The sequence below is a fragment of the Setaria italica genome, chromosome II (assembly GCF_000263155.2).
Source record: "Setaria italica strain Yugu1 chromosome II, Setaria_italica_v2.0, whole genome shotgun sequence".
Classification (NCBI taxonomy): domain Eukaryota; kingdom Viridiplantae; phylum Streptophyta; class Magnoliopsida; order Poales; family Poaceae; genus Setaria; species Setaria italica.
The window spans coordinates 37,871,302-37,894,307 of record NC_028451.1 but is presented as its reverse complement, the minus strand read 5'-3'; the positions used below and the strand labels follow the sequence as shown (position 1 = coordinate 37,894,307).

The window sequence follows — 23,006 nt, the reverse complement described above, 5'->3', positions numbered from 1 at the left end:
TGTCACTCCTTTGTCACCACGTTCTTCATTCCCTTGCTTCCAAAAGTTGTAGCTTTGCATGTGTTGTGTGCATATGTCCACATCCGCGTATTAATATCCGTGCATGGATGTTAATATGTCAGTGAATGCTGCAGATTGTAGCAGTAAGTACTAATCTCCGAATAATGATAACTTTGACCTCACTATTTTACCTTGGACCATCCGTAGTGCTTGTGCTTTCTGTCAGTATTTGTACAAATGGCTCGGAACCTATGGTATGCTTGAAGTACTTCTGATAACAAATGTTCTCAAACTTTATTCTGAAACTCTAGGTTGGTTATGAGGATAATAAACCTTCTCTGCAGCTACCAAATCAGTTCAGTAACCTTTCTCTATACTTTATAGCAGCTTGCCAAGGCTGCACTCCTGCAACACCAGCAACCCCCCGGCCGGGCAGTGAAATCGGGGCGGGCAGCGCTCGCCTCTGCTCGGCTCGTCCTGCTCACCTCACAGCGATCACGGTGCCGAGATGGCTCCACAAGATTCATCGCCTCGCCTTGCTCGCAGCCTCGCAAGTCGCAACGCACACACCTCATATCCGCTGCCCCCCGTCCTGCGCCTCCACCGGATTCCCTGCCGCCCTCCGTCTCCGCCTCCGCCTCCAGCAAACGAGATCTCTAGGATTGCAACTTGCAATAGCCGATCGCTCTCGTTCCTTCCAATGTCCTTGTGCAACACGAGAACTGCCGCTCGTTCCCGTACGAAGATACGAACCGAACAATCATGACCGGTGGGCGGTGGCACAACCAAACACAGTGTCACTTTTCTGGTACCGTGGCTACGTAGTTGACTACTAAAAAAAGTTCGAACTCGGGAGCAACTGCACGGACCCAAATTTCTCCGCGCACGAACGCGTCCCCCCGTGGCTGTATCCGTGGGTACCGATGGTGCCAGTGCAAGGGACGACCGTGCCCGCCCGCCTGCCTGGTTTGCGGCTTTAAATTGCGTGAGCTTTCCGAGAGAGGGAAGTGCCGGCCGAGAGCTGGGTGGCCAGCCGGCATACGCCTGCCTCCGGGCCGGGGAGAGCGTACGGCGGAGATGGCGTCGGGGGCCTGGACGCTGCGGCCTGGGTGCCTGATCTGATCGCCTCCGGGGGAGCCGCGGTACGGGGCCGGGACCGGCAGCCCGGCACGGCGCGAACGGCGCGCCGCTCACTCCCCCGAGTCGCCGTTGGCGGCGGCGCACAGTGCCGGCCCGACGCGCGCACGCGCGGCGACGCCACGCCCCTGCCACTTGCCGCGCCGAGCGCGGCACAGCAAGTCTTCCTCCCCTACCCAGTACGCTGCTTTGTAGAGTGACGTCCTGCCAGGAAACGGCCGGTTCTTGTTGACTTATCTGGAAACTTGTTCATATAAGCTTATACTAATCCAGTCCACTTAGCACTAGCAGAGTAAACAACTTTACCGGTGTTCACATTTCTTGGTCCAGTGACCAATGTGCAATCATGAATTACCGTTCACGTACAGTGATCGTGTACAGTTTACCTGCGCGATAGCTGTAGCTGTCGCTGCACACTCCAACCGCAAGATCAACCGCACGTCAGCACAGGGGCCCACTGGCAGTTTGACGGCAGGTCGGCCAGCAGCAGTTTCGTCAAATCTTTTGCATGCTAACAAAAAGGTTGGCAGGGAGAAAGCTACAGATGCAGTCAAAAAAAAAAGGGAGAGAGAAAAAGGAGACGCTGACAGTTATACCGACCCGTCGCGATCACGAGCCTGACTTGCCCGGCAAAAGATCATGCTAGGCTGCTGCTTCTGCGTGCCTGCGTCTGATCTTGGCAGCGAAGATCAGCAGAGGCCGCGTAGATACTTGAAGGGGAAACGGCTTGCGAAATTGAGAGGGTACCCCTGTTCGGCGTCTCGTCATTGGCGTGGTGGTAAACACAGTTTCGTGTAAGATGTCGACGTCCGTGTAGATATATCCTAAAGAAGTGAAGATTACCACAGCATGAATTGTTATTAGTCCTGCGTGAAGAACTGTACACTGACGTCTGACGAGCTGTGTTTTCTTGCTTCACGTGGGCGGTGGGCCTGTTCCCAAGTGTCTTTCATTCTCATCTTTTCCTCGCTTGTGATCCCTGTGGAAGAACACCATACACTGTCATTGTACGCTAGTACACTACACCATTTTTGGCATTTCATGTCGAGAGGTATCCACTAATCCATCCACGTATTTCGGCTCTCGAGCCAAAAGTTTGTGCAGCACCAGTGGCGGAAGCAAATGCTGAAATGCAATTACAAATGCAGCCTTAACCAGTTGCGGTCCAACGCTAGTCGGACGCCTGGAATCCGATGGAGTACCACTGCCCCAGACTCACTGCCTGGGACCAGCCGGCTGGGAAAAGTCATGGAGCTGTCTTTGAGTTCCATTTCTTCAGCCTCAGCAGAGATAAACAAGAAGATTCAGCACACGTTACATCACATTTGATTGACGCCGGCAACACCAGAATCCTGCAGGACAGGTGCATTGTTTTATGTTAGACCATCGAGACGCTAACTTCTGAAGCAGAAACAGAAATCCTCTGACGTCCAACTCTTCCTTACCATTGGTTTGCTGTTTAAAAATTTCTGGAGGTCTCGACATCCTCTGACGTTCCCCTGATGGCCTCCTTGACCTCCGAACAAACTGTACGGCGGCATCCGCGTCAGCTTCCTGATCCCTCCCAGATCAGAGCCTACGCGTGACACGTATTCATCTTCCATTTGACAGCAAACAGCAACCAAGCGACTGAAGGTTGTTGAACCGTAGCAGTCAGCGAAATAGAGATCCAGCGATGCACCCAATGCCATTGAATCACCTCAAATGATGGGTGGGCTTGTGCAACGCTAGCTGTGGATCAATCTGAGCCACCAAATTGCGGAGGCTCAACAGCGATGGCAGTTACTCTAAACCACACCAAACAAGCCCACCTAAAACGTCCATTAGCCCTTAACTCCGATTAGCACAGTTTGTTCAGGAATTGAAAGCTAATGCGATGCCAGCATACCTGTCACGCCAAAAGGAACCAGCTAGTACAGGGAACATGTGAATCGCCTCCACGTCTGATGATCATTGTACAGAAAACATGGCATATCTCTTTGCGCCAGATCATTCCAGAAATGTAGTTAGCCACGTGCTAGACACTATAACAAGACACTGCATAATTGGTGCACGAAAGTAGGGCTATCTTTGAACATTTCCACATAAGAAGTAATAATGGAACGAGGAAAACTAAAGGACAAAAGAGATTCCAAAACTGAAAACAAAGCTAGGATGTGTCATCTAGATCATCCACAAAGTGGCCTGTTCTGTGCATTTTAATCTTGTGCACTTTCGTATGGTAAAACGAAGTTTGAGCCTCATTGATGAACAAGACAATATCCTTCAGCGGGTCAGCCACTGCTGCCAACACAAAATCAAATCAGAAGTAGACCATTAAATGGTAGCATCTAAAAATACTAGCAGATAGACAGGTTTTCAGGGGAAAAAGATGGGCAGATAGCTAGAGAGCAAATAACAAGCGGAACCAAGTTCCGTCAAACAAGAAGACCAAATGAGAAATGACAAGAACTGTCTTCTGACACACGAGACAAGATTATTATGGAGTTGACAATCTCAAGTGGCAAACTGACAGTAAGTCAGTTTAGGTCTAAATACAACGAAATCCAACCATTGTGGAATGAATTGGTAAAACAAACATTGCAAACTAAGCTCACCATCCATGCCAAAAATCCAGAGGTCAACATTTTCGAAATCACAGCATCTTGAGGGCTGTGAGGCATGATACTGTAGGTGACATCATGTACCAACTATTGTCCTTAGGATGCTTGTCTTTTTAGCTGCAGTTCAAAGTTTTGAAATGATAGTACTGTAGAATAACACAAGCAGCACTAAGACAGGTCCAATTGACTACGTGCACCTGTTCAGTGTATATGGCAGAGGCATAACAGTGACAACTGACAACACAGAGTCACAGACCACCCCATGACCTATCAGCATGACATCCGGCTTCACGGCGAACACTTGATCAGACCTGAATAAAGCCAACTGCAGTGATACAGGAACCTTCATCATTCTGTAATTCTGTTCCAATCTGAATGGACTAGTCATGTACAGTTAGTACTCTGGTTTCATCATCGGCTTCTGCTCTGTCTATTGATTGTTCTTTCAATCATGAAAAACTCGGTTCATTACATCAACACCAAAGCTTCGCCCAGACATTCAGATCAAAACATTTGTTGATTTTCTATTTTTCTTTAGTTTTAAGTTTTAACAGGAAAGTGAAAGAATCCCAGCTGATAATCAAGGGACTGTAGATATTCAGGATAGGAGCAATGTCTGAAAGATCAGAAAAGCCAATTAGGTTTGCATGTCTGGCATGCAGCCACAGAGTGTCTGAGTGCAATAGAACCATTTCTTCAGCAGATTTCAGTCAGCTATTTGGTAAGCGTGATGCTGCTAATCAGTTGATTTATAGTTGCGTACATAGATCATAGATAATAGCAACCTCCTTTTATTGAGTATAGAGTATAGATAAAGCAAAAGAACAGACTTACATCATTTAGCTGATGAACTATTAGCCACCAAGACCCGAGCCTTTCTTTTATTGAACCTCACAATGATCAATGAGGTTAGACTTGCTCAGTCGATGGACCTGATAGGGCATATGGGAAACCAATATCTCAGTTTGGGAATGCTGTAAGTTATAGGATTCGAAACAGCTATTCCAATGGGCTTCGAACAAACAAACCAACTGAAAGATGATGCATAAACACTGCAAGTCAAATGCAACAGTCCTCAGCAAACTAAGTATCATGAGCACAGACCAAGGACTGGCCCAAATCCCGGCTCAATCTACAAACTCTGGCTGCATCAGAAAACTGGCATAGGGGCCAAACATATGGTTGCTGGTCTATCTGGAAGGCAAAATGTACCCAGCAGTTACCCTAAAACTTTAAATGTGTTGTTTTAAGCTAATATTAGTATATATGCTAGATTAAAATCAACATCTACAAGTTTATATGGTTCAACCATTACACCTCCAAATATGTTTTCATGACATAGCAAGACAGAAAAAAACAATTGCAAGTAATAATGTAATGTAAAACAGTTGGTCAATCCGTGCAAATGTAGCATATATGATTTGAAGTAAAAGACCTCCTTTAATTCAATGACTTAAGAAGTACCTTCACTCTGTTTGTTTCCCTTTACAATTTTTTTTATTTCACTCAGTTCATACTGAATGGATGCAGATAAGAACAGATTCCCTGTTGGTGTTATTGCACACCATTTTAATTGTTTGCGTACTTGTAAGGAAGAATCAAGAAATCAATCGCATAGCTAATGTTAATCCTAAACATAAACTGGATTTCAGTGGGCCAAATGAAGACAGAGTGGATCCACATGCCAGAGTACTAACAACACTTAACCAATTAGGCATAGAAGCATAAGCTCTGAGTTCTGAAAGGTGTTTGCCTGACCCTGAAATCTGTCTTCAGATGAGGGAGTGCAAGGGGAGGAGGCCATCCAACCATCGTTGCACATAGGTCTTCACTTCCCCAGTTCAGTAATGCACATTTTACTCATGGAGCCATCAGTTTTTGCCTGAGACTCCGCTCCTTTTGAAGACTCCCAATCACATCAACACAAAATCACAACACCATGGTGATGATGCCAAGACACGAAGTTAACCTTTCCAAATGGGGGCAGAGACTGTAACCTTCCAAGTTGACACCCAATGCCACCATATGATTCTATTCCTCAGTCAATGTAGAGTGATTCAACACCCGAGTCTTCCTCACTATCGGCACCATCAGTATCAGCATGCTTTTTCCGGCCACCTCCATCACCAAGAAACTCATCCCTTAATTCAGCACCACCGCGGCGACCACCACCAAGCTCATCCCATTCCCGACCCATGCTGGTGAACATCCGGTCCAAATTCGCCTTCTGTGGGCTGATCATGAGCAGCTCCTCCAGCTTCCGTCTCGCCTCGTGTACCTCATTTGGTTCAACAAGTTCCCCCTTGTAATACGCCTCCCTGAGGAACACTGTATGCAGCTTCCCCTGATTTCCCCTAGTGGATATGTAAAATATGCCCTGATACTTAAGTAAGAACTCCTTGATCTTCTTGGGCACACCCAGCGCCTCCCGGAACAGTGCGAGGCGCTCCAGTGTAGTGCGCTTCTCAACGGTCAGTGAGAGCAGCTCATGGACAGCAGCGACCGCGCGCTTCTCCATGCGGCGTTGTGCCTCAAGCGAGCGCAGGTCATGGCTCGAGACGTCCGCGTAGGGTGACGCGTAGGGGAGGCGCTGCCATTTCCAGACAGCAATCCGGAAGTACTTGCCGATCTTAAACCCCGGCGGGAAGCGGATGGGGAACGCAAAACGTGCATCCTCCTCGCCAGAATCGGGGGCGCGGTGCTCGCGGTAGTGGCGCTCCCGGGCGCGCTCGACCGCGGCGACGGTGAGGTCGGGCGGGTCTGCGGGGGAGGGCAGGAACTCGACGAAGCCGTCGGGGGTGAGGCGGAAGAGGGAGGGGTTGGACTGAATGATGGATTCGGCGAAATCTTCGGGGAAGCCGAGGTCGCGGCGGAGAAGGTGGATGTGCTCGAGGCGGAGGCGGTGGTGCGGGGGCGCGAGGAGGAGGAGCTTGCGGAGGCGGATGACGGAGGCGGAAGGGAGGGCGGCGGCGACAGCCTCGGCCTCGGCGTGGAGCGCCGCGGCGGCGCGCGGGGTGAGGCGGGCGTGGAGCATGCGGTGGACGGGGTGGAGGAAGAGGTGGAAGGCGTGCGCGTGGCGCAGGAGGAAGCGGCCGGCGTCAAGGGGCGCGAGGCGGAGCTGGCGGCGAGCGAGGGCGCCGAGGCGGGTGAAGGGTACGGACACGGCGCCGCTACCGCCGCCGCGGGAGGGCGCGGTCGGGGCGGTGGCGTAGAGGATGAGGGAGTAGAGGGCGTGGAAGCGGCGGACGCGCTTCTGGACCTCCATGATGCCGTCGAAGGCGTGGTCGCGGACGCGCTGCTGCTTCTGAGGGATGGAGGTGGACTTGGAGGAAAAGAGGGCCGCCCCCGCCCCCACCGGAGCGGCCGCACGCGGCGGTGGCGGCGGCCGGAGGGCGGCGATGCGGCGGAGCATGGAGACTTGGGAGGGGATTTTGCACGGGGGTGACTGACTGGTGGGGGTAGGGTGATAGGGGTTGAAGGGTTTAACTGTATTGGGTTGGGTCAGGCCTTTAGATGGGCTCAGGTGGTGTATAGTTTCAGGCCTTTTCGGCTGGGCTTGGACTTTTGCATCCATTTTGCTGAACAAGCCCAGCCAAGAGCCAACCATATATTTTGAATCTCGTTTCTTTTTCTCTCGCACCTTTTTTTATAAAGGATTTTCTCTCGCACCTTGGGTCCATTTTCGATTTCGTTTGAAGCACCTTGATATTTAGAATAGATGTACGGAATGATATATAACACGGTACATTATAATTATTTTCTTGCTTACAAAAAATTAACTTTGAAGTGTACTACTTCAACATTTTGAATATGCGTGTTCAATATCTTGGTATTTCTTTATAACGCAAAATACTGAACTAGTTTATATTAAATGTTGCTTTATGTTTCATAGTTTATTAAATTAATTTTAAAAATATCTAAACATGTGCAAATGTACAAATTGTTGATAGAAGTCCTGCAGTCAATACATGCAAAACAAAATCGAGTAATAGTTTAGGGATGTTATGACTTCTTTCTAATTAAATAATAAAGCATATAGGTAGATACCATCATGCCTAACATGGGTTGGGCTTCATCTACGGAAGGAGTTTTTGTCATACCAACACCTTATGTTTATACTAGGGCCTAGTTTGTTTGTCATTTTTTTTAGTAACGCTGTAGTCCCATATAATCATATCCTTGCCACCAGAACTTAGCCAACCTGCGAAGATAAACACAATTTAAGGGGTATTTGATACCCCTGCTAAACTTTAGCACCTGTCATATCAGATGTTTAATACTAATTATGAGTATTAAATATAGTCTAATTACAAAACTAATTGCACAAATGGAGTCTAATTTGCGAGACGAATCTATTAAGCCTAATTAGTCCATGATTTGACAATGTGGTGCTACAGTAACTATTTGCTAATGATGGATTAATTAGCCTTAATAGATTCGTCTCGCGAATTAGACTCCATATGTGCAATTAGTTTTGTAATTAGCTCATGTTTAGTCCTTCTAATTAGAGCATCCGAACATTTGATGTGATCCTGATAAAGTTTAGCACCTCGTATCCAAACATCCCTTTAGCAAGTTTTGCACTGTTGTAAACTCTATCTCTCTGATGGGGAAGCCTCTTCCCTCCGTTTACTTAAAAAAGTAATAGCAAGGTTTCGAGTATACCAAATAAGCAATGTGGTGATGAGTTGTAAAAAAGAAACTCAATTCTTGGGGAAAGACCTCCATAGAGACATTGTGTGAGAGGTAGAAAGTAAACCTCGGGCCACGGTCAAGAAGACCCCGTGAGTCTCGGCTTCTGCCAACGAGAAGATTCTTTTAACTCTAGTTCCGTAAATTCCGTTACCATGGAGATCGTAAACTAGAAACTCTTACGCAAAGTGGTCAGGGGTGAATGAATACAAATATAAGTATATGGTTATCTTGTTCTAAACAAAGTCTAGTTTTCCAAAGTTCTAAGGTGTATGTGGACTTTAAAAATATGGTAATGCTACTATCCGGCCGTCCGATGCGTCGTGGAAATATCGGACAGGACGTGTGCCACGTGAGGGTCAGCCAGCCTCCCACCGATAACACCCCTCCCTTTGTTTTTTTACCATAGCTTATTATTTTACTCCAAACCTTATCCATTCGTCCTTTCACCAGGCACCACTCACGTCTCCATCTCTCTGGGCCGCGCGGCAGGCAGCACATGCAGGCGCGCGACGTGACCGGCGGCACAGCGGCGAGGCTGCCGACGAGCGCTGGGGCGCGCGCGGGCAGAGGGCATGGTGGCGAGGCTGGCGGCGGCTGCCAGTAGGTGTGGGCGTCGTGGGTACAGGGCCTGGTGGTGGCCAGCAGGCGTGGGCGAGCACGGGATCCGGTGGCCCTCTCCTCGACCCCGGCGAGATCCAAGCAAGCCCCTGACCCTCCCCTACCCCGGCCGGTGGTGCCCTCCCTAGATTCGGCAGCGTCTCCTCTCCTTCGGCCGACGACGTGCAGGCTGGTCGTCGTGGATCTGAGCGGGCTCAGTCTCCTCCGCGTGATGCTCGACGTCGTAGCGAACTGGAGCAGTAGAAGCTCGCGCCTACTGACGGCTCCACGTTGCAATAGGTACCTCCTGGTGTTGCAGTAGTTATTTTAGGATGTTGCAATAGTGTTTTGATGTTTCATCTGCTTTGCAACACTCCGACTTGCCAGCAATCGGGTGTTGCACCAACTTGTTCATGATGTTGCATATAGTTGTTTTCTTTGTTTCGGTCTTTTATTCTTTCGTTGTTACAATGCTGTAAGAGATACTTTTTTTTGTTTTTGCAATGTATCTGTTTTGAATGTTGCACGAAGTGGTTCGAGATGTTTCATGCACGTAAAGGTGTTGCAATCCTCGTGTTGCAAGTGTTGATTTTTGACGTTTTGATAGTTATTGTTCAATGTTGCTACGGAGCGTCCGATAAAAAAAAATTATCGGACGTCCGGGCGCCAGTACATCCGTTAAAAATATTTAGTAAAAGTTTTTAACAAAGCCTATTATTGGTTGTGTGAGGTCGTAAAGACCGGAGGCTGTTCTTTTTTCTAGCTAAAAGAAAAAACAGTCTATGCTGCGAAAAAGATACGAGATACAATGTCAGCTGCCCTAAACTATACAGGCACATTCGACACCGAGATATCCCTATTAACATATCCGATTTCCCATATTGATATAATCAGAGCGAGGTTGATTTAAGATTTATGGAGGACCTTACTATAGTTTTTTTTAACTATAGTAATTCATGAACAAACGCTATTCGGTTGAATCAGGGGCGCAATGGCGCATACAAAGAGCTTTGCTATTCATCGACGGAGAACGAACGAATGCTTGTTGGAACCGGTAAGGTTTCAGCCTTCAGGAGGTGCAGACCGCAGAGAGTTTCTTTCTGAAACGTAAAGGATGCGGAGGGTTTCACTTTCACCCCCATCCCGATTTGTATCACAACAAACCAAGCCCAATAGATCTCATCATCTCGAATGAAACTATCCTAATGCAAGTGAGTCGTGCAAATGACAGTGGCGGCCATGAGCCCGCGACCCGTACTGGTGCAATGCCATTCGGTGGGGTGTGCGATGGCAGTAAACGCCATCACAAGTGCAGCGACGAATGGGCCCAGGACAGCTTTGCCGCGTGGAAATGATTGAGAGGCGTTGGGACGTCGTCAGAGCACAAGCTTAACCAGGCAACGGTTTACAGGGACTTTGAGTGGACGGACGGTCTGCGCCCAAGCTGCCACCGCCATGTGGACGCGAGGTACACCACTCGCATCCACAAGTGCGCAACAAGCTCGCTGCTTGGGCGCTGGCTGAGCTAATCCGTGCGGACCAGCTGCTGAGGAGGTGAAAGAAAAGTGAGGAGTCACTGGTACAGTTGGCGTTTCGTGTTGGCAATCGCGCATGGGGGAAGCAATCGCTGTCGAGCAGGAAATAGGCACGCGACCGAACGCGAGGTGGGCGATGTGAGTCGAGCTAGCTAGCAAATGGCAGCGCAAGCTCACTGGCTGGCAGTCCCACATGCCGATGCCATCGCTTCGCCTCTGGTGAGTGGCGACAGTGAGGATTGAGGAAGGCATGCATGGCTGCAGGGATCAGATCGACGGCGCAACGAGCGGCCACCGACGGTTAGGCCGATGCGACAGGGGCGTCACAGCCCGCGCGTATCGCGTACGTGACGTGACCGTTCCATGCGGCGCGGCGCGAACGCGACGGCGCATCCTTCGCCGGCCGCCAAGTGATTCCAATCGCGTGCGCGCGGCGTCGCTCGGTCCGGGCGCGACGGGACGGCGGCCACGAGCCGTGACGCAACGCAACGCAACGGCGCGCCAGTTTCGGCGCACTGTGCATCCGCGTGAATGCAGCGCAGGACGGGCATGCACCGACGACGCAGGTTCCCCCGGCCCACAGAAAAAGCTGGATCTCCCACAGTTATATCGCGGTCGGCCGCAAGCCGCAAAGCTCAGCGCAGCGCAGAGCCCAGATCCGTCACGGTTCACAGTGACGGCACCTGCCCCCAATGGGAATGGGTTAACTAGCAGCGTCAGCGGATATACAAATTCGACACGGGAAGTTTGTTTACCCGGCGGTCCCGTGCCGTACCGGACCACGGTAAGCAGTAAGCTACGGAAGCCGACGGCGACGGCCGCGACGGCGGCACGCCACCAGCCCACCACCTGGCCCAGCGACACCGCACCACCTCAACGCGCTCTCGCCGCCCGCCCACATCCCGGCCTCTCGCGGTGACGTGCCGTGCCGAGGCGCGGCACCTGCTCGTCCGCCTCGGCATCCACACGCTTCGCGCCTCCTCCTCACGTCACGCGCGTGTCCCCCGCACCCCGCGCGCGCGGCCTAATCCGCTTGGCGCTCGGCGCGCGCGGGAGGAGTCGCCGCCTCGCGCTCGCCTGCCTGCCTCGTCTCAGCTCGGCATCCCTTCTTCCTCACGCCGAGCAGTTACTCTTACTCCAGCCAGCCCCACCCGCTCCCCGCAAGTGAACCCAGCCAACCGCTCCGCTCAGCTAGGCCGCGGAGGCGCGGACAGCAACGTCTCACCGCCCGGTGGTCCCAGCCCTCCGCGGGCCCCGCACGCCAGCCTGACGGCGCCCCACCCACCGCGGGCCCTTGCGGTCGCTGTCGCCGGTGTACCCAGCCGCGCCCGCACCATTTCATTTCTCTCCTCCCCCCTCTGGCCTCTACTCCTCATCAGCTCTTCTTCACCTCGCTTCCAAGCGACACCCAAACCGGCAGCGGCAGCGAGCGGCAACAGCCACCACCACCACTTGAGCAGTTGAGCTTCCCCCTTGGCTTCCACTCCACTGAAGCGGGCGGAAAAGGCGGGAGCGGGCAGGCCAGAGGGAGGAGGAGGGGAAAAAAGGCCATGGCGAGCAACGGCGACGGGAAGGGCCGCGTGGCGGCGGCGGCAGCCGGGGGAGGGTACGGCTACGGCTACGGCTACGGCGGGTACGAGGGGCCCGAGGAGCGCAAGTGGTGGCCGTGGCTCGTGCCCACCGTGATCGTCGCCTGCATCGCCGTCTTCGTCGTCGAGATGTACGAGAACAACTGCCCCAAGCACGGGAGCCCGCTCGGGGAGTGCGTCGCCGGCTTCCTGCGCCGCTTCTCCTTCCAGCCGCTCCGGGAGAACCCGCTCCTCGGGCCGTCGTCCTCCACGTACGTTGTCGCTGCACGAGCTTTGCGTTTCTTTGGTTGTGCGGCCGCGCGTGCCAAACAGGACCCCAATTAGGGTGTTTTGGGTGCGCTCGAGGTGGAATTTGGTGAGGAGATTCGCGAATTCAGGGGGTTTATTTTGCTTTCGGGATCTTTGGGATAACAGAAAGTTGAGGTTTTACCATGTTCATGGTTAACTGTTTAGCAAAGGTTGCAATTTTGGGTGGTTTAGAGCTCGCACTCTGTTGCAAGAGCTGGCAATTTTGTTGGCGCGAGGTCTAATTGGGAAGAAACGAAATCTCTGATCATTTCTGCTAGTGTTCGAAGCTTTTGGTCTCGTAGAATCTAGTCTGGAACTATTGCTTCTAAGCTTTAGTTTCCTTTTCCTTGTGTTAAGTCCTTTTCACCTTTTAATGCTTTGGAAGTCTTCGAGGCAGGGGAATTTTTGATGTGACCTTGACATTTCAGATCTCCGTCGGGACTAGCTTGAACTGATCTAAAACTTTGCAATTTCGATTTATCTGTCCAATCAACTCGATAGCTTCAGCTCCCCTGCAGTTTATCTGATAGACGGTGGGGTCTATTATAGTTCTGTACACTTACACTGCACGCTCTGGAAATGGTTTAGATGTTATATACACCGCAGTTCTTTAGTACCAAAATCACAGACAGGCCTGATCACAGAGACTGTCAGCAATGATGTTCATGATGGGTACTGTTAAAGTTTTGACACTTCTGTCGGAATATAGGTGGTAAATGTGCGACAAGGTTATGTTGCAGGCGTAGGATCCTGTATTATAGTATGTTCTACCTAGATGGAACCATCTGAGCCGCTTTGACTTGTGTTTGTTTTACCTCTGGCCTTTGCAGAACAAGATAAGATAATAGCACGTTGTGGAGTTACCTGCTCGACCGTACTTGCATGCCTCCTTGTTTTAATTGTAGCTTATAGTATGCTCTGGGATTGCTGCTCCGGGACCATAAAGTTTATGTTTTGTCACCGTGAATTTCTTCTGGATCATACTTCCCCTATTATATAGTGTAGGATTTATGTGATTATTGTACTAACACTAGTATTTTTTTTGCCAGTTTGGGGAAAATGGGAGCTCTTGACTGGAACAAAATCGTTCATCAGCACCAAGGCTGGCGCCTTATTAGCTGCATCTGGCTTCATGCTGGTCTTATCCATTTGGTTGTGAACATGCTAAGTTTGCTGTTTATTGGAATCCGCCTTGAACAGCAATTTGGATTTGGTAAGCTTATGACCGTTCTGAATGATTGTTATGATTTCTAACCTCTTGACATTTTGGTTGAAGGATTTTTTTTTTAAAAAAATCTTCTCTTCATTCTCCAATGTAGACCCAAGCATTCATTTTCAGTTATATGTTTCAATTTTCGTTTTCTATACAGTTGTTACTCCTAACCATTCTATACTGACACTTCTTTTTCTTGCCTGGAAGTTCGCATTGGTGCCATATATCTACTATCTGGTTTTGGTGGCAGCGTGCTGTCTGCACTCTTCCTACGGAACAACTACATCTCTGTTGGTGCATCTGGAGCTTTATTTGGCCTGCTTGGATCCATGCTTTCTGAGCTACTCATGAACTGGACTATTTATTCCAACAAGGTAAGTACAGGAGATAGATAAGCATACATTTTGTTCTGTCCAGCTACTTGATAATTGTCTTACACATCTACTTAACTTCTCATGCAGGCAGCAGCCATAATTACTCTCCTGTTTATTATTGCTCTCAACTTGGCTATTGGGATACTACCTCATGCTGACAACTTTGCTCATATTGGTGGATTCGCGACGGGTTTCCTCTTGGGTTTTGTTCTGTTGGCAAGGCCTCAATTTGGATGGATGGAACGCCACGAGTTGCCTCAGACTAGCCAACCTCCCAAGTACAAAGCATACCAATACGTGTTGTGGGTTGTGGCGCTTGTCTTGCTGTTGATAGGGTAAGTGAATGATCAGAATGTGGTTCATTATAATTTGTTGTTGCCACAGTTTTATTTGTCAAACATATCGAAAATGTTGATGCAAAATATGCTTGATTCTGGATTAATGCTTAACACATCTTTAGACGAGCTACTAAGCCACGGTTTTATTCCTCTTGGATTAATGTTTATGAAAATTTGGAATGGAACTGATGGCAAGAGACTTATGGTGCAGGTTTGTGATTTCACTGGTGATGCTTTTCGAGGGGAAGAATGGGAACGATGGCTGCCACTGGTGCCACTACCTGAACTGCGTGCCAACATCAAAGTGGAAGTGCAACACCTAGGCGCCTCAGTTTTCACTTACACTTCCGGCGAAATATGTAGCGTTCAGATTCAGAAGACCATTTTTTATGCTGTTTGTCTGTAGATATGAACAAAGTTCTTTGTTCTTTTTTTTTGGATTGGAGTTTGCTGGTTTCTGTAAACTACTTCGTTGAGCGTTGTATGTTTATAACTCGAGGTTGATACCTTTTCAAAAATGTTGTCTAGAACGCCAGATTTTCGCACGTTCTGCTTGTCCGTAATTCGAGCTTCAACTGTAATCATATTGTACTGACTAGTAAGTCTTAGTTTAACAACGAGCATCCATAGCCGTCCTAGCTCAGTGGTAGAGCGCGTGGCTTTTAACCACGTGGTCGTGGGTTCGATCCCCACGGACGGCGCTCGTTTTATTATTTGTTACTTTTTAGCAGCATTTTTCAGCGCCTCGTAAGGGGGACGAAGGTTCACCGGTATGAAACCGTTTCCAACAGCCGTTTAAAATCCTTGCTCGTTCTTCGGATTTGCAGATTTTCAAGTAAGACGAGCAGGGTGAAATATGATCAGACTAATCTTAGGTTAATTTGTGCTAGTGTCATACCAAAGAATATTTTTTTTCTCGGAAAATGATAATGCACATGTTTCGTATACCAAAGTAGATCCTTACAACCACGAAAAGAAAAAGGCAACAAATAAGCTTCGGTTAAGTCGGATGAACTTAATAGTAAAAGGTAATATGAGGATATGAACAGTAAAAAATTACACATTAGCAGCGTCCAAACAAGATCAATCTTGTATCACAATTTATATAAGCTAGTGAAGGCAAAAGATAGAATTGCATGCATCCATAAGAGGAACCTCTTGGTTGGGTAGGTTGGCAAGCTAACCAAAGTTCAATCTCTTATGTCAAATTATTGTAAGCAAATTATATCTCTCCATCAGAACATCAACATCTGCATTGAAGGAAACATGATAAATGCACTTCAACACTATTTTCTAGAAAACCCTTATAAAAATCAAAATATCAATTTATGGTAATCAAAATGAAAAGCATATCATTTTATAGGAGCAAGCAAGTCAAGATGCAAGGATTGAAACAAACATATATCCACCGCAGAATGTGTATTATTATAAAAAATAGATATATAGCAAATTAGGTATATCAATTTCTTTTTATTATATATTTTGTATAGTCAATGTCCGGATTCAGAAGTGGACGGATCGAATACTTGACCACTTAATTTTCGTAGATGTTTCGAACTCGTACATCCTCTACTAACCAAACAAGCGTTTCTGGTAGTTTAAAGCTTTGTTTTCTTAACAAATGTTTTGAACTCGTGACACGGCACCCTCTACTAATTGAACAAGCATTTCCAATAATTTCCAGCTTGATTTTCTTAAGCAGATGTTTCGAACCCATGACAAGACATCCTCTACTAATCAAACAAACGTTTCTGGTAATTTCCGACTCTATATTCTTAAACAAGTGTTCCGAACTTGTGACACGGCACCCTCTACAAACTGAACAAGCGTTTCCATAATTTGCAGCTTAATTTTCTGTAAGCAGGTGTTTCGAACTCGCGACAAGAACCATTTGCATCTGAGAATACCTTTGGGGTGGTTGTTCAAAGACTTCAGCAAACAAGTCACCGCTCTCAGCTTCAGAGATCAGAATCAGATCACCTGCCTCCCTCTTCAGTTTGTTGCCGGCTCTCTCCCTCTCCCCTCCCCTCCCCCTTCGCGAACCACCCCTCCTATCCTCTCCCTCCTCATCCCTCTGCGCCGCGTCGCTTCCGGACCCTCTCGCCATGGCGAGGCCGCCGCAGGAGGCGATCGACACCTTCGTCAGCATCACGGGGGCGGACGAAGCCCTCGCCGTCCGCAAGCTCGAGGTACCGCCCAAAGCCCCCCTTCCCTTTTCCCTTCCCCACTGTTCAATTCAGGCTCCGGAATCTCGCGGAATCGGCTAGGCTCGTGGCGGATTTGGCCGCGGCGGGTCGGGCGTTAGGGTTTGGCGTTTAATTGTGTCTTTGGGTGGGTGGCGGATGGGGTTGGGGTTGGGGTTTGGGCGTGATGCGATGCGATGTCATCGGGACGTGAGGTGCGCCCGATTTGTGTTGCGAACTTATTGACTCACATGGCTTTTTGAATCGTGGAGTCGCTAGCGAGTGCTGGAATTATTTGACAGTTATGGAATGGAATTACGCTACCAAATCTCCTTGTCCCCTTGCTATTTTTGCTCTTTATCCAGGGGCCCAATTTAGTCACAGGGAATTCAGTTTGGTTGACATCGTTTGCATGATCTGGTTCAATTTTTCCTGTTTGAAATGATTTAGTTAGCTCATCCTGGCTTGTAGTATCTTCAGGAATTTCTCTTTCTTGTTAAGTATGTGTTTATAGTTACATTTCCAATAATCCTGTTGAGTGTTTACTACACTTGTTGTAATGTTATCATGCTATCATCTGATGTGCTCGATCCAATCCTAAGATGGAACTCACATAACAGTGTTACTACCATGTCATTCCTATAGTTTTCTTTCTTAGAAGTCTAGATAGCTCTTATCTTAGATATCACCTATGAAGTGGCAGTTGAACTACAACACTATTGTGCCTCCCTAAAGTAAAGAAGGGCCCAAATTGGTCACAGGGCATCCAGTTTGATTAACTTTGTTTGCATGATCTGGTTCAATTTCCTGCTCCTGTTTGAAATAATTTACTTGGTTCATTCTGCGTTTGCAGCATCTGCAGAAATTTCTTGTGCTCGTTTACATGAGTGTTTGTAGTGATGTTTCCAATAAGCCTGTTGAGTGTTGACTGCACTTGTATTCATACTATCATCTAATGTGTTCGATCCGGTTGTAAGATGGAATACACATAACAGTTTATCACCTTATTATTCCTATGCTTTTCTTTTTCAGAAGTCTAGCTAACTCTTATCTTATAGATATTGCATCCAAATTGGTAGTTAAACTGTACTATTATTTTGCCTCTGTTGTCATCTACCTATCTTCTAGTCATAGAGGCTAACTGACTAATGTAACCCAGGAACATGGTGGTGACCTCAATCGGGCCATCAATTCGCATTTCAATGAAGGAGACAACACACTGTGAGTGTTTCAACTTCTCCCATAGTGTTCGCTTTCGATATCAAAGTTCACTCTTGTCATGCTGTACAGATTAATAATATGTTTGTGCTTTACAGGAATGGAATCAATCAAAACCCTATACCTGCTAGTCGTGAAGATATGATGGACCTGGATGGACCACTTGATAATACATTTCAAAGATCTTTGTTCCCAGAGAATTTCCGTGACCCTTTTGCACTGATGGATCCGGATTTTCAGCAACAATTTTTCGACAGAGTTGGCTCCACTGATAGTGCCAGTCGTGGGCCGATGGTTTCACACCCTAGAGAGGTGAGAGAGATTCCTATCGAAGTTAAGGATGGTGATCCTCAAACGGGTCCATCTGGTCAGGCCCCTGTTATTGAGGATGTTACTGGAAATGAGTCTTCACATGGCCCTGAAGTTCATGAAACTATCATAATTGATGATGAGGATGACATACTGCCATCTGCACCATCCGCTCCTCATGCTAATATCCCTAGCAATACATCTTCTACGCCATCTGCTCCTCCATTGGTTCATGTTAATGATTATGATGATGACATAGAAGAGGAAATGATTAGGGCGGCAATTGAAGCTTCAAAGAAGGATGCTGAAGGACTGGCAAATGTAAGCTGGTTGTGTGTGTGTGTGCGCGAGCTTATGTACGTGCATGTGCGCGCGCGCGTGCATGCGCGCTCATATTTTATCTCCAACATGCTTTTGTGAGTTTTGCTATATAGCGTCACTAAGTTTTCAATAATTGTCAGATAGAAGAGCAAGGACGAGATCAACATCCAGAGGGAGTGAACTTGGGTGAGCATTCTTCTGATGGAGCAGACATGGGAACTACGGGTGGGACACTTGAAAGGTGAATATTAACTTTTACTACCCAGCTCTTTACTCAGGTTACCGTACTACAGCATCACTTGATTCCTTATACGCGCCATTTCCTTTTGGAGGCAAGGACTAGCTTCAGGAAAGGCTGGAACATCTAGGCAACCAATAGATGAAGAGAGCTTCCAAGAGGATACTGAAGATGTAGAAGAACAACCGTTAGTCAGACGTCGTTCTAGGCGTGTCCCATCTGAAAACACTGAGTCAGCACAAATGGTGCAACCAGGCCCTCCTAGCCCTGCGCTGAACAATCGCCAGTCTAATGGAGATGATTTCCCATCTGAGGTATTATAATGTGTGATCCCAATCTGAACTAACATTAGATAGCATTTTTTTCATTTCTGACATCTTTCTTTTCAAAAAAGTGGGGCGGCATTTCTTCTGAAGAACACGATGAAGCTGTTATGCTTGAGGCTGCAATGTTTGGTGGTGTTCCTGAAGGACCAACATATCATTTCTCCATGCCTTCTCACAGAAGCTCAACTTATTATCCCCCACTGGTGCATTCTCCTTCACCAGCATTAACCGAACAACGGTTGTTACGAGAGCAGCAGGTTTGAGGTCTAAGATTTATCCCTTTTTTTGGTAACTGCCACTATATTTGGTGAGGACTATTAAATTTTGATTTACAGGATGATGAGTACCTTGCATCTCTACAAGCTGACCAAGAAAAGGAATTAAAGGCCTTACAGGAGGCTGAGCTCCGCCGCCTAGAAGAAACTGCTGCAAGAGAAGCTGCTCTTGAAAAACAGAAGCAAGAGGACGAGGAAAGACGCAAAAAGCAACTTGAGGAAGAGGTATCTTTCTGTCACATGTAATCTGGAAGTTGAAGGGTTGTAGGCTACAATCTTTGATATTTGAATGGTAGATAATTACATCAGTTTGTCAGTGTAACCATAAACTTAGGGCTCTTGTTATCTTCTGTTTGGATATTTTTTTAGGTTTAGTTGGTGAGTTACACTCATCAGATTAATGTCCTGTGTTTATTGTACTTCACTTCACCAGTTTCCCCTTGGCTTACGTGATCTGTATTTTCATTCTTTATCCTATCTGTTTTTCTTATCTGGATATTTGATTCACTGTTGGCATGTTGTCCCTTATGTTTTATGAAAATAGGAGCTAGAGTCCAATCTCGCGTCTAAGCAAGCATCATTACCATCTGAACCACCTCTGGACATAGAAGGTGCTGTGACAGTTGTAGTTCGCATGCCTGACGGTAGTCGACAGGGGCGTCGCTTTCTCAAAACTGATAAGCTTCAGGTAAACAATTTTGAGCTGCCTGAATCTAGCTAGAACAAAAACATGAATTGTTCTTGTTTCTTTTTATTACAGCGAGTGATTAATACTTGCTTCTTGGCTTGCTGTGGTTTGCTTGCAGTTCCTATTTGATTTCTTAGACATCGGGAGGACTTGCAAGCCAGGGACCTACAGATTGGTAATCCTCTACCATCATTTTGTGATATTTTTTTGTTTATATATTAAGAAAGAATGTGCCAGTTTCCTGTTTTCTCAAGTAAACCAGTTAAGAGCTACTTTATTCATGAGTTAGGACACTATATGACTTTTGAGTAATTGCTCATGCAGACTTCTGTTGCATTAAACATAAGGCAATAGATTAAATCACATGGTTTAAAGAGAAAGATTAGCTGTGACAACTGAGTGGTTGATGGCCCTGTATTTCTTCACCTTGGCATTTTTATGCTTCTGCCACTGAGGTGCTTTGGGTTAGGCAGTTAGCACCAACAAATTCATCATTTTTTTTTATTTTCACCGTGGAACACGTTAAACACTAGCCAGACAAGCAAGCACCAGAGTGTTATTATTATTCAGGCTTATATGATCACTTCATCCACATTTATTCAAGTTGTATCTGTCTAGCAGTTCTAGTTTTGTTCAAGGTCCATTGCTTTTTGAGGTCTAGCCCTTTAAGAAAATGTTAAAAGTAGCTAGCCTGATGCCCTGATCTGTTATCATTGCACCTGAAAGGGGCTTCGAGAAGAATAGTATAGAGTGACAAGTTAGTGCACTTATAGGGTTGCATATTGAAAATCATTTCCAGTATCCACAAAAAGCTTCGCGGTCTGGATATATGTGGAAACTGGTAGTTTTCCTGGTGGTATTCTGGCAAAATAACAATATATATTTGGCTGGCTAGTAGTATTTCATTCTTTATTGTTTTTTCTGTAAATCATCTATGGTCATATAAAATTGTATTGCTGAGTGGTAACCAGCCAACCATCAATGTGTCAGAATGCCTGAAACAGAGTTCAGTCCATTTAACTATGGCATGCGGATGTTTAATCAACTCTCACTGTTTTTTACACGGCGCCTTTTCATTCTTGTGGCCAAGTTCGTTCAATCTTACATTTTGACCATTCTGTATCATGCAGGTCAGGACATACCCAAGGCGTACCTTTACCACCAGTGAGGGTGACGTATCATTCAGTGATCTTGGCCTCACAAGCAAGCAGGAAGCCCTGTTTCTAGAACATATCACAGAATAGAGCCCGCGTGTTCAGTGCCCCTGCGTGTGTTAGGCATGGTTATTAGAGATATATCATCTGGAACCGGAGGTTTCACATTATACTCGCACCTTTTGTTTCTTGGTAAAGATTCAGTCCGTCGAATGGTTGGTTGCGGAAAGGCTAAATTCTTTTGTGGCGCCGTGTCATGACGCTCTGCGCTTTACATGTTTTATATTGCTGTACTATACATATGCCTGCTAAAGAAAGGTTTATGTCAGAGTAAACCGTGAAAAAGAGCCAGGACCCAGGATATGTATACAATGTGACACCATGTACCTATGCATGATCATTCATTTTAAAGAGCCCCCTCTGTGCAAACTGCAAAGCGGTTTTGTATATGTTGTGTGTTTCGGTCTACGCCGTGTAAGCGATGGTGCACTGCCTTGCCTCCGTTGAGAGCACGTGTCCCTGCCTCATGAGCGGTGGTTATGTGCAGGGGGTTGGGGCGTGGGGCGCGGCCGTGTCAGCCAGCGTTGCTGGGGTTCCCGGCTTCGCGTGACGCATTGTGCCCGCTTTGTGCAGACAGATGAGAACATTCGCACTGAAAGACTCACGTTCGCGCCGTGAACACTCGAGCGCACGCAAAGCAGGTCACAGAAATGCACGAGAGATGTATCGAACGGCTGTCAGCGTTTGCTTAACATTCACTGATGAGACCAGCAGACAGGACAAGCTGAAAGGACGTGAATAAAAAAAAAAGAGGAGAAGGAAAAACGGTTGATGTCAACAAGAGCCCTGCGCCCGATAGCAGCAGCTCAATCTAGAATCTCTAGATGACCATCCATCAGAGACGATCTTTTATTCTTCTTCTTCTTCTTCTTTGCCCTTGCGGCGGTCTTCACCTTCATCTGGTGAACGGTGGCGCACTACTGGACATCACTCTGCATCCACGGAGGAAAAGGGAAAGGAAAGCAATCGTCAGCGCGTGGAAACATGTCGAGCACGCTCAAATAAAATTGCTGCGCCCGTGTCCGTGTGTGCAAGTTGAGAGGTGTCTCACAGCGGCAGCTGACTGGTGGGAGGCCGCACTTGGCCGGCAGGCTGTTGATGATGCCGAACGTCTCGCAGGCGCAGTCCCTGGACACGGCCCCCAGCGCGGAGCAGCACTCCGGCCCGGGCGCCGGGGGCGCCTGCCCCGGCGCCGGCGGCACGCTGTAGCGCGCGCAGGGGGCTAGCCCGCTCAGCTGCCCCGCGCACGTCTGCTGCTGCGCCTCGGCGCCGCCCAGCACCACCAGGAGCAAGGCCAGGAGCAGCAGCAGCAGGGACAGCGCCGCGCGCGGCTGCGGCTCGGCGGCGGCCGTTACCATCGCCATCCCACCACCAGAGCAGGAACGCGAGCCTCCTACGTGCAGCGTGCGTAGCGCTACTACAAGCTGGAACTGGCTTGTTGATTGCGGTGTGTGTATGTGCTCTAACGGCGAGATTTATAGGCGTGCGGAGTGGTTTCGCGCGCGGCGGCGGCGAGCCTCGCGTTGCTCACCTACCTGCGCAGCGCGGTGGCCGGGCGTCTCGTCGATGATGGAGGAGCGGGCAGCGCGCATCGCAAGCGTGTGAGCCACCGAACGTGTAGGCGCGCGCGCGCGCTCGCGGGCTCGGTCGGGCCGGCGTTAGATACCCCGCCCGGAGGAAGGAGAAAGAAATGGGCCGTTGCCACGCATGAGAAAGATGCTGAAATCGCGGCCTACTCTGCTTCACAAGGCCTGATGCGCATAAGGCCCAAATTTCTGTAAGAGGACGCACGCTGTGTTGTTCCGCAACTACTGACTTCGTCGGGCCTATGACGAGCCTTCATGGCCCAACGTACTAATCGTATG

The 23,006-nt window shown here is 48.1% G+C and overlaps 4 protein-coding genes and 1 non-coding gene across 11 annotated transcripts; 3 read left to right on the top strand and 2 right to left on the bottom strand.

Annotated features, from left to right (window-relative positions):
- Window positions 1–1,976: 1,976 nt before the first annotated feature.
- Window positions 1,977–7,181, bottom strand: LOC101785852 (protein ROOT PRIMORDIUM DEFECTIVE 1). 7 transcript variants are annotated; one of them, XM_022824729.1, is made up of 6 exons: window positions 5,499–7,181; window positions 4,575–4,672; window positions 3,735–4,356; window positions 3,026–3,420; window positions 2,583–2,948; window positions 1,977–2,489 (listed from the first exon to the last, which is right to left on the bottom strand). In XM_022824729.1, exon 1 carries the CDS (start codon window positions 7,150–7,152, stop codon window positions 5,779–5,781), a length of 1,374 nt encoding a protein of 457 aa, XP_022680464.1. In that variant the 5' UTR covers window positions 7,153–7,181; the 3' UTR covers window positions 1,977–2,489; window positions 2,583–2,948; window positions 3,026–3,420; window positions 3,735–4,356; window positions 4,575–4,672; window positions 5,499–5,778. The 7 variants fall into 7 exon arrangements, with proteins under 7 accessions (XP_022680464.1, XP_012698897.3, XP_022680463.1 ...); XM_012843443.3 differs by having other exon boundaries at window positions 3,735–4,065; XM_022824728.1 differs by having other exon boundaries at window positions 2,583–2,924; window positions 3,735–4,065.
- A 4,743-nt stretch (window positions 7,182–11,924) lies between these two features.
- Window positions 11,925–14,965, top strand: LOC101785446 (RHOMBOID-like protein 2). The gene is made up of 5 exons (XM_004957354.4): window positions 11,925–12,407; window positions 13,494–13,657; window positions 13,865–14,031; window positions 14,119–14,366; window positions 14,581–14,965. Exons 1-5 carry the CDS (start codon window positions 12,118–12,120, stop codon window positions 14,690–14,692), a joined length of 981 nt encoding a protein of 326 aa, XP_004957411.1. The 5' UTR covers window positions 11,925–12,117; the 3' UTR covers window positions 14,693–14,965.
- Window positions 14,966–14,998: 33 nt separating this feature from the next.
- Window positions 14,999–15,070, top strand: TRNAK-UUU. Its single transcript has one exon. It is a non-coding gene; the product is annotated as a tRNA-Lys (tRNA).
- Window positions 15,071–16,297: 1,227 nt separating this feature from the next.
- LOC101785040 (plant UBX domain-containing protein 8) lies at window positions 16,298–21,510 on the top strand. Its single transcript, XM_004957353.4, has 10 exons — window positions 16,298–16,558; window positions 17,712–17,773; window positions 17,869–18,400; window positions 18,541–18,641; window positions 18,733–18,952; window positions 19,033–19,221; window positions 19,300–19,464; window positions 19,784–19,927; window positions 20,046–20,102; window positions 21,058–21,510. The coding sequence occupies exons 1-10, from the start codon at window positions 16,475–16,477 to the stop codon at window positions 21,169–21,171; spliced, it is 1,668 nt and encodes a 555-aa protein (XP_004957410.1). The 5' UTR covers window positions 16,298–16,474; the 3' UTR covers window positions 21,172–21,510.
- Window positions 21,511–21,803: 293 nt separating this feature from the next.
- Window positions 21,804–22,576, bottom strand: LOC101784646 (anther-specific protein MZm3-3). The gene is made up of 2 exons (XM_004957352.1): window positions 22,193–22,576; window positions 21,804–22,073 (listed from the first exon to the last, which is right to left on the bottom strand). Coding segments are annotated over exons 1-2 (315 nt in total). The 5' UTR covers window positions 22,506–22,576; the 3' UTR covers window positions 21,804–22,071.
- Window positions 22,577–23,006: the final 430 nt, after the last annotated feature.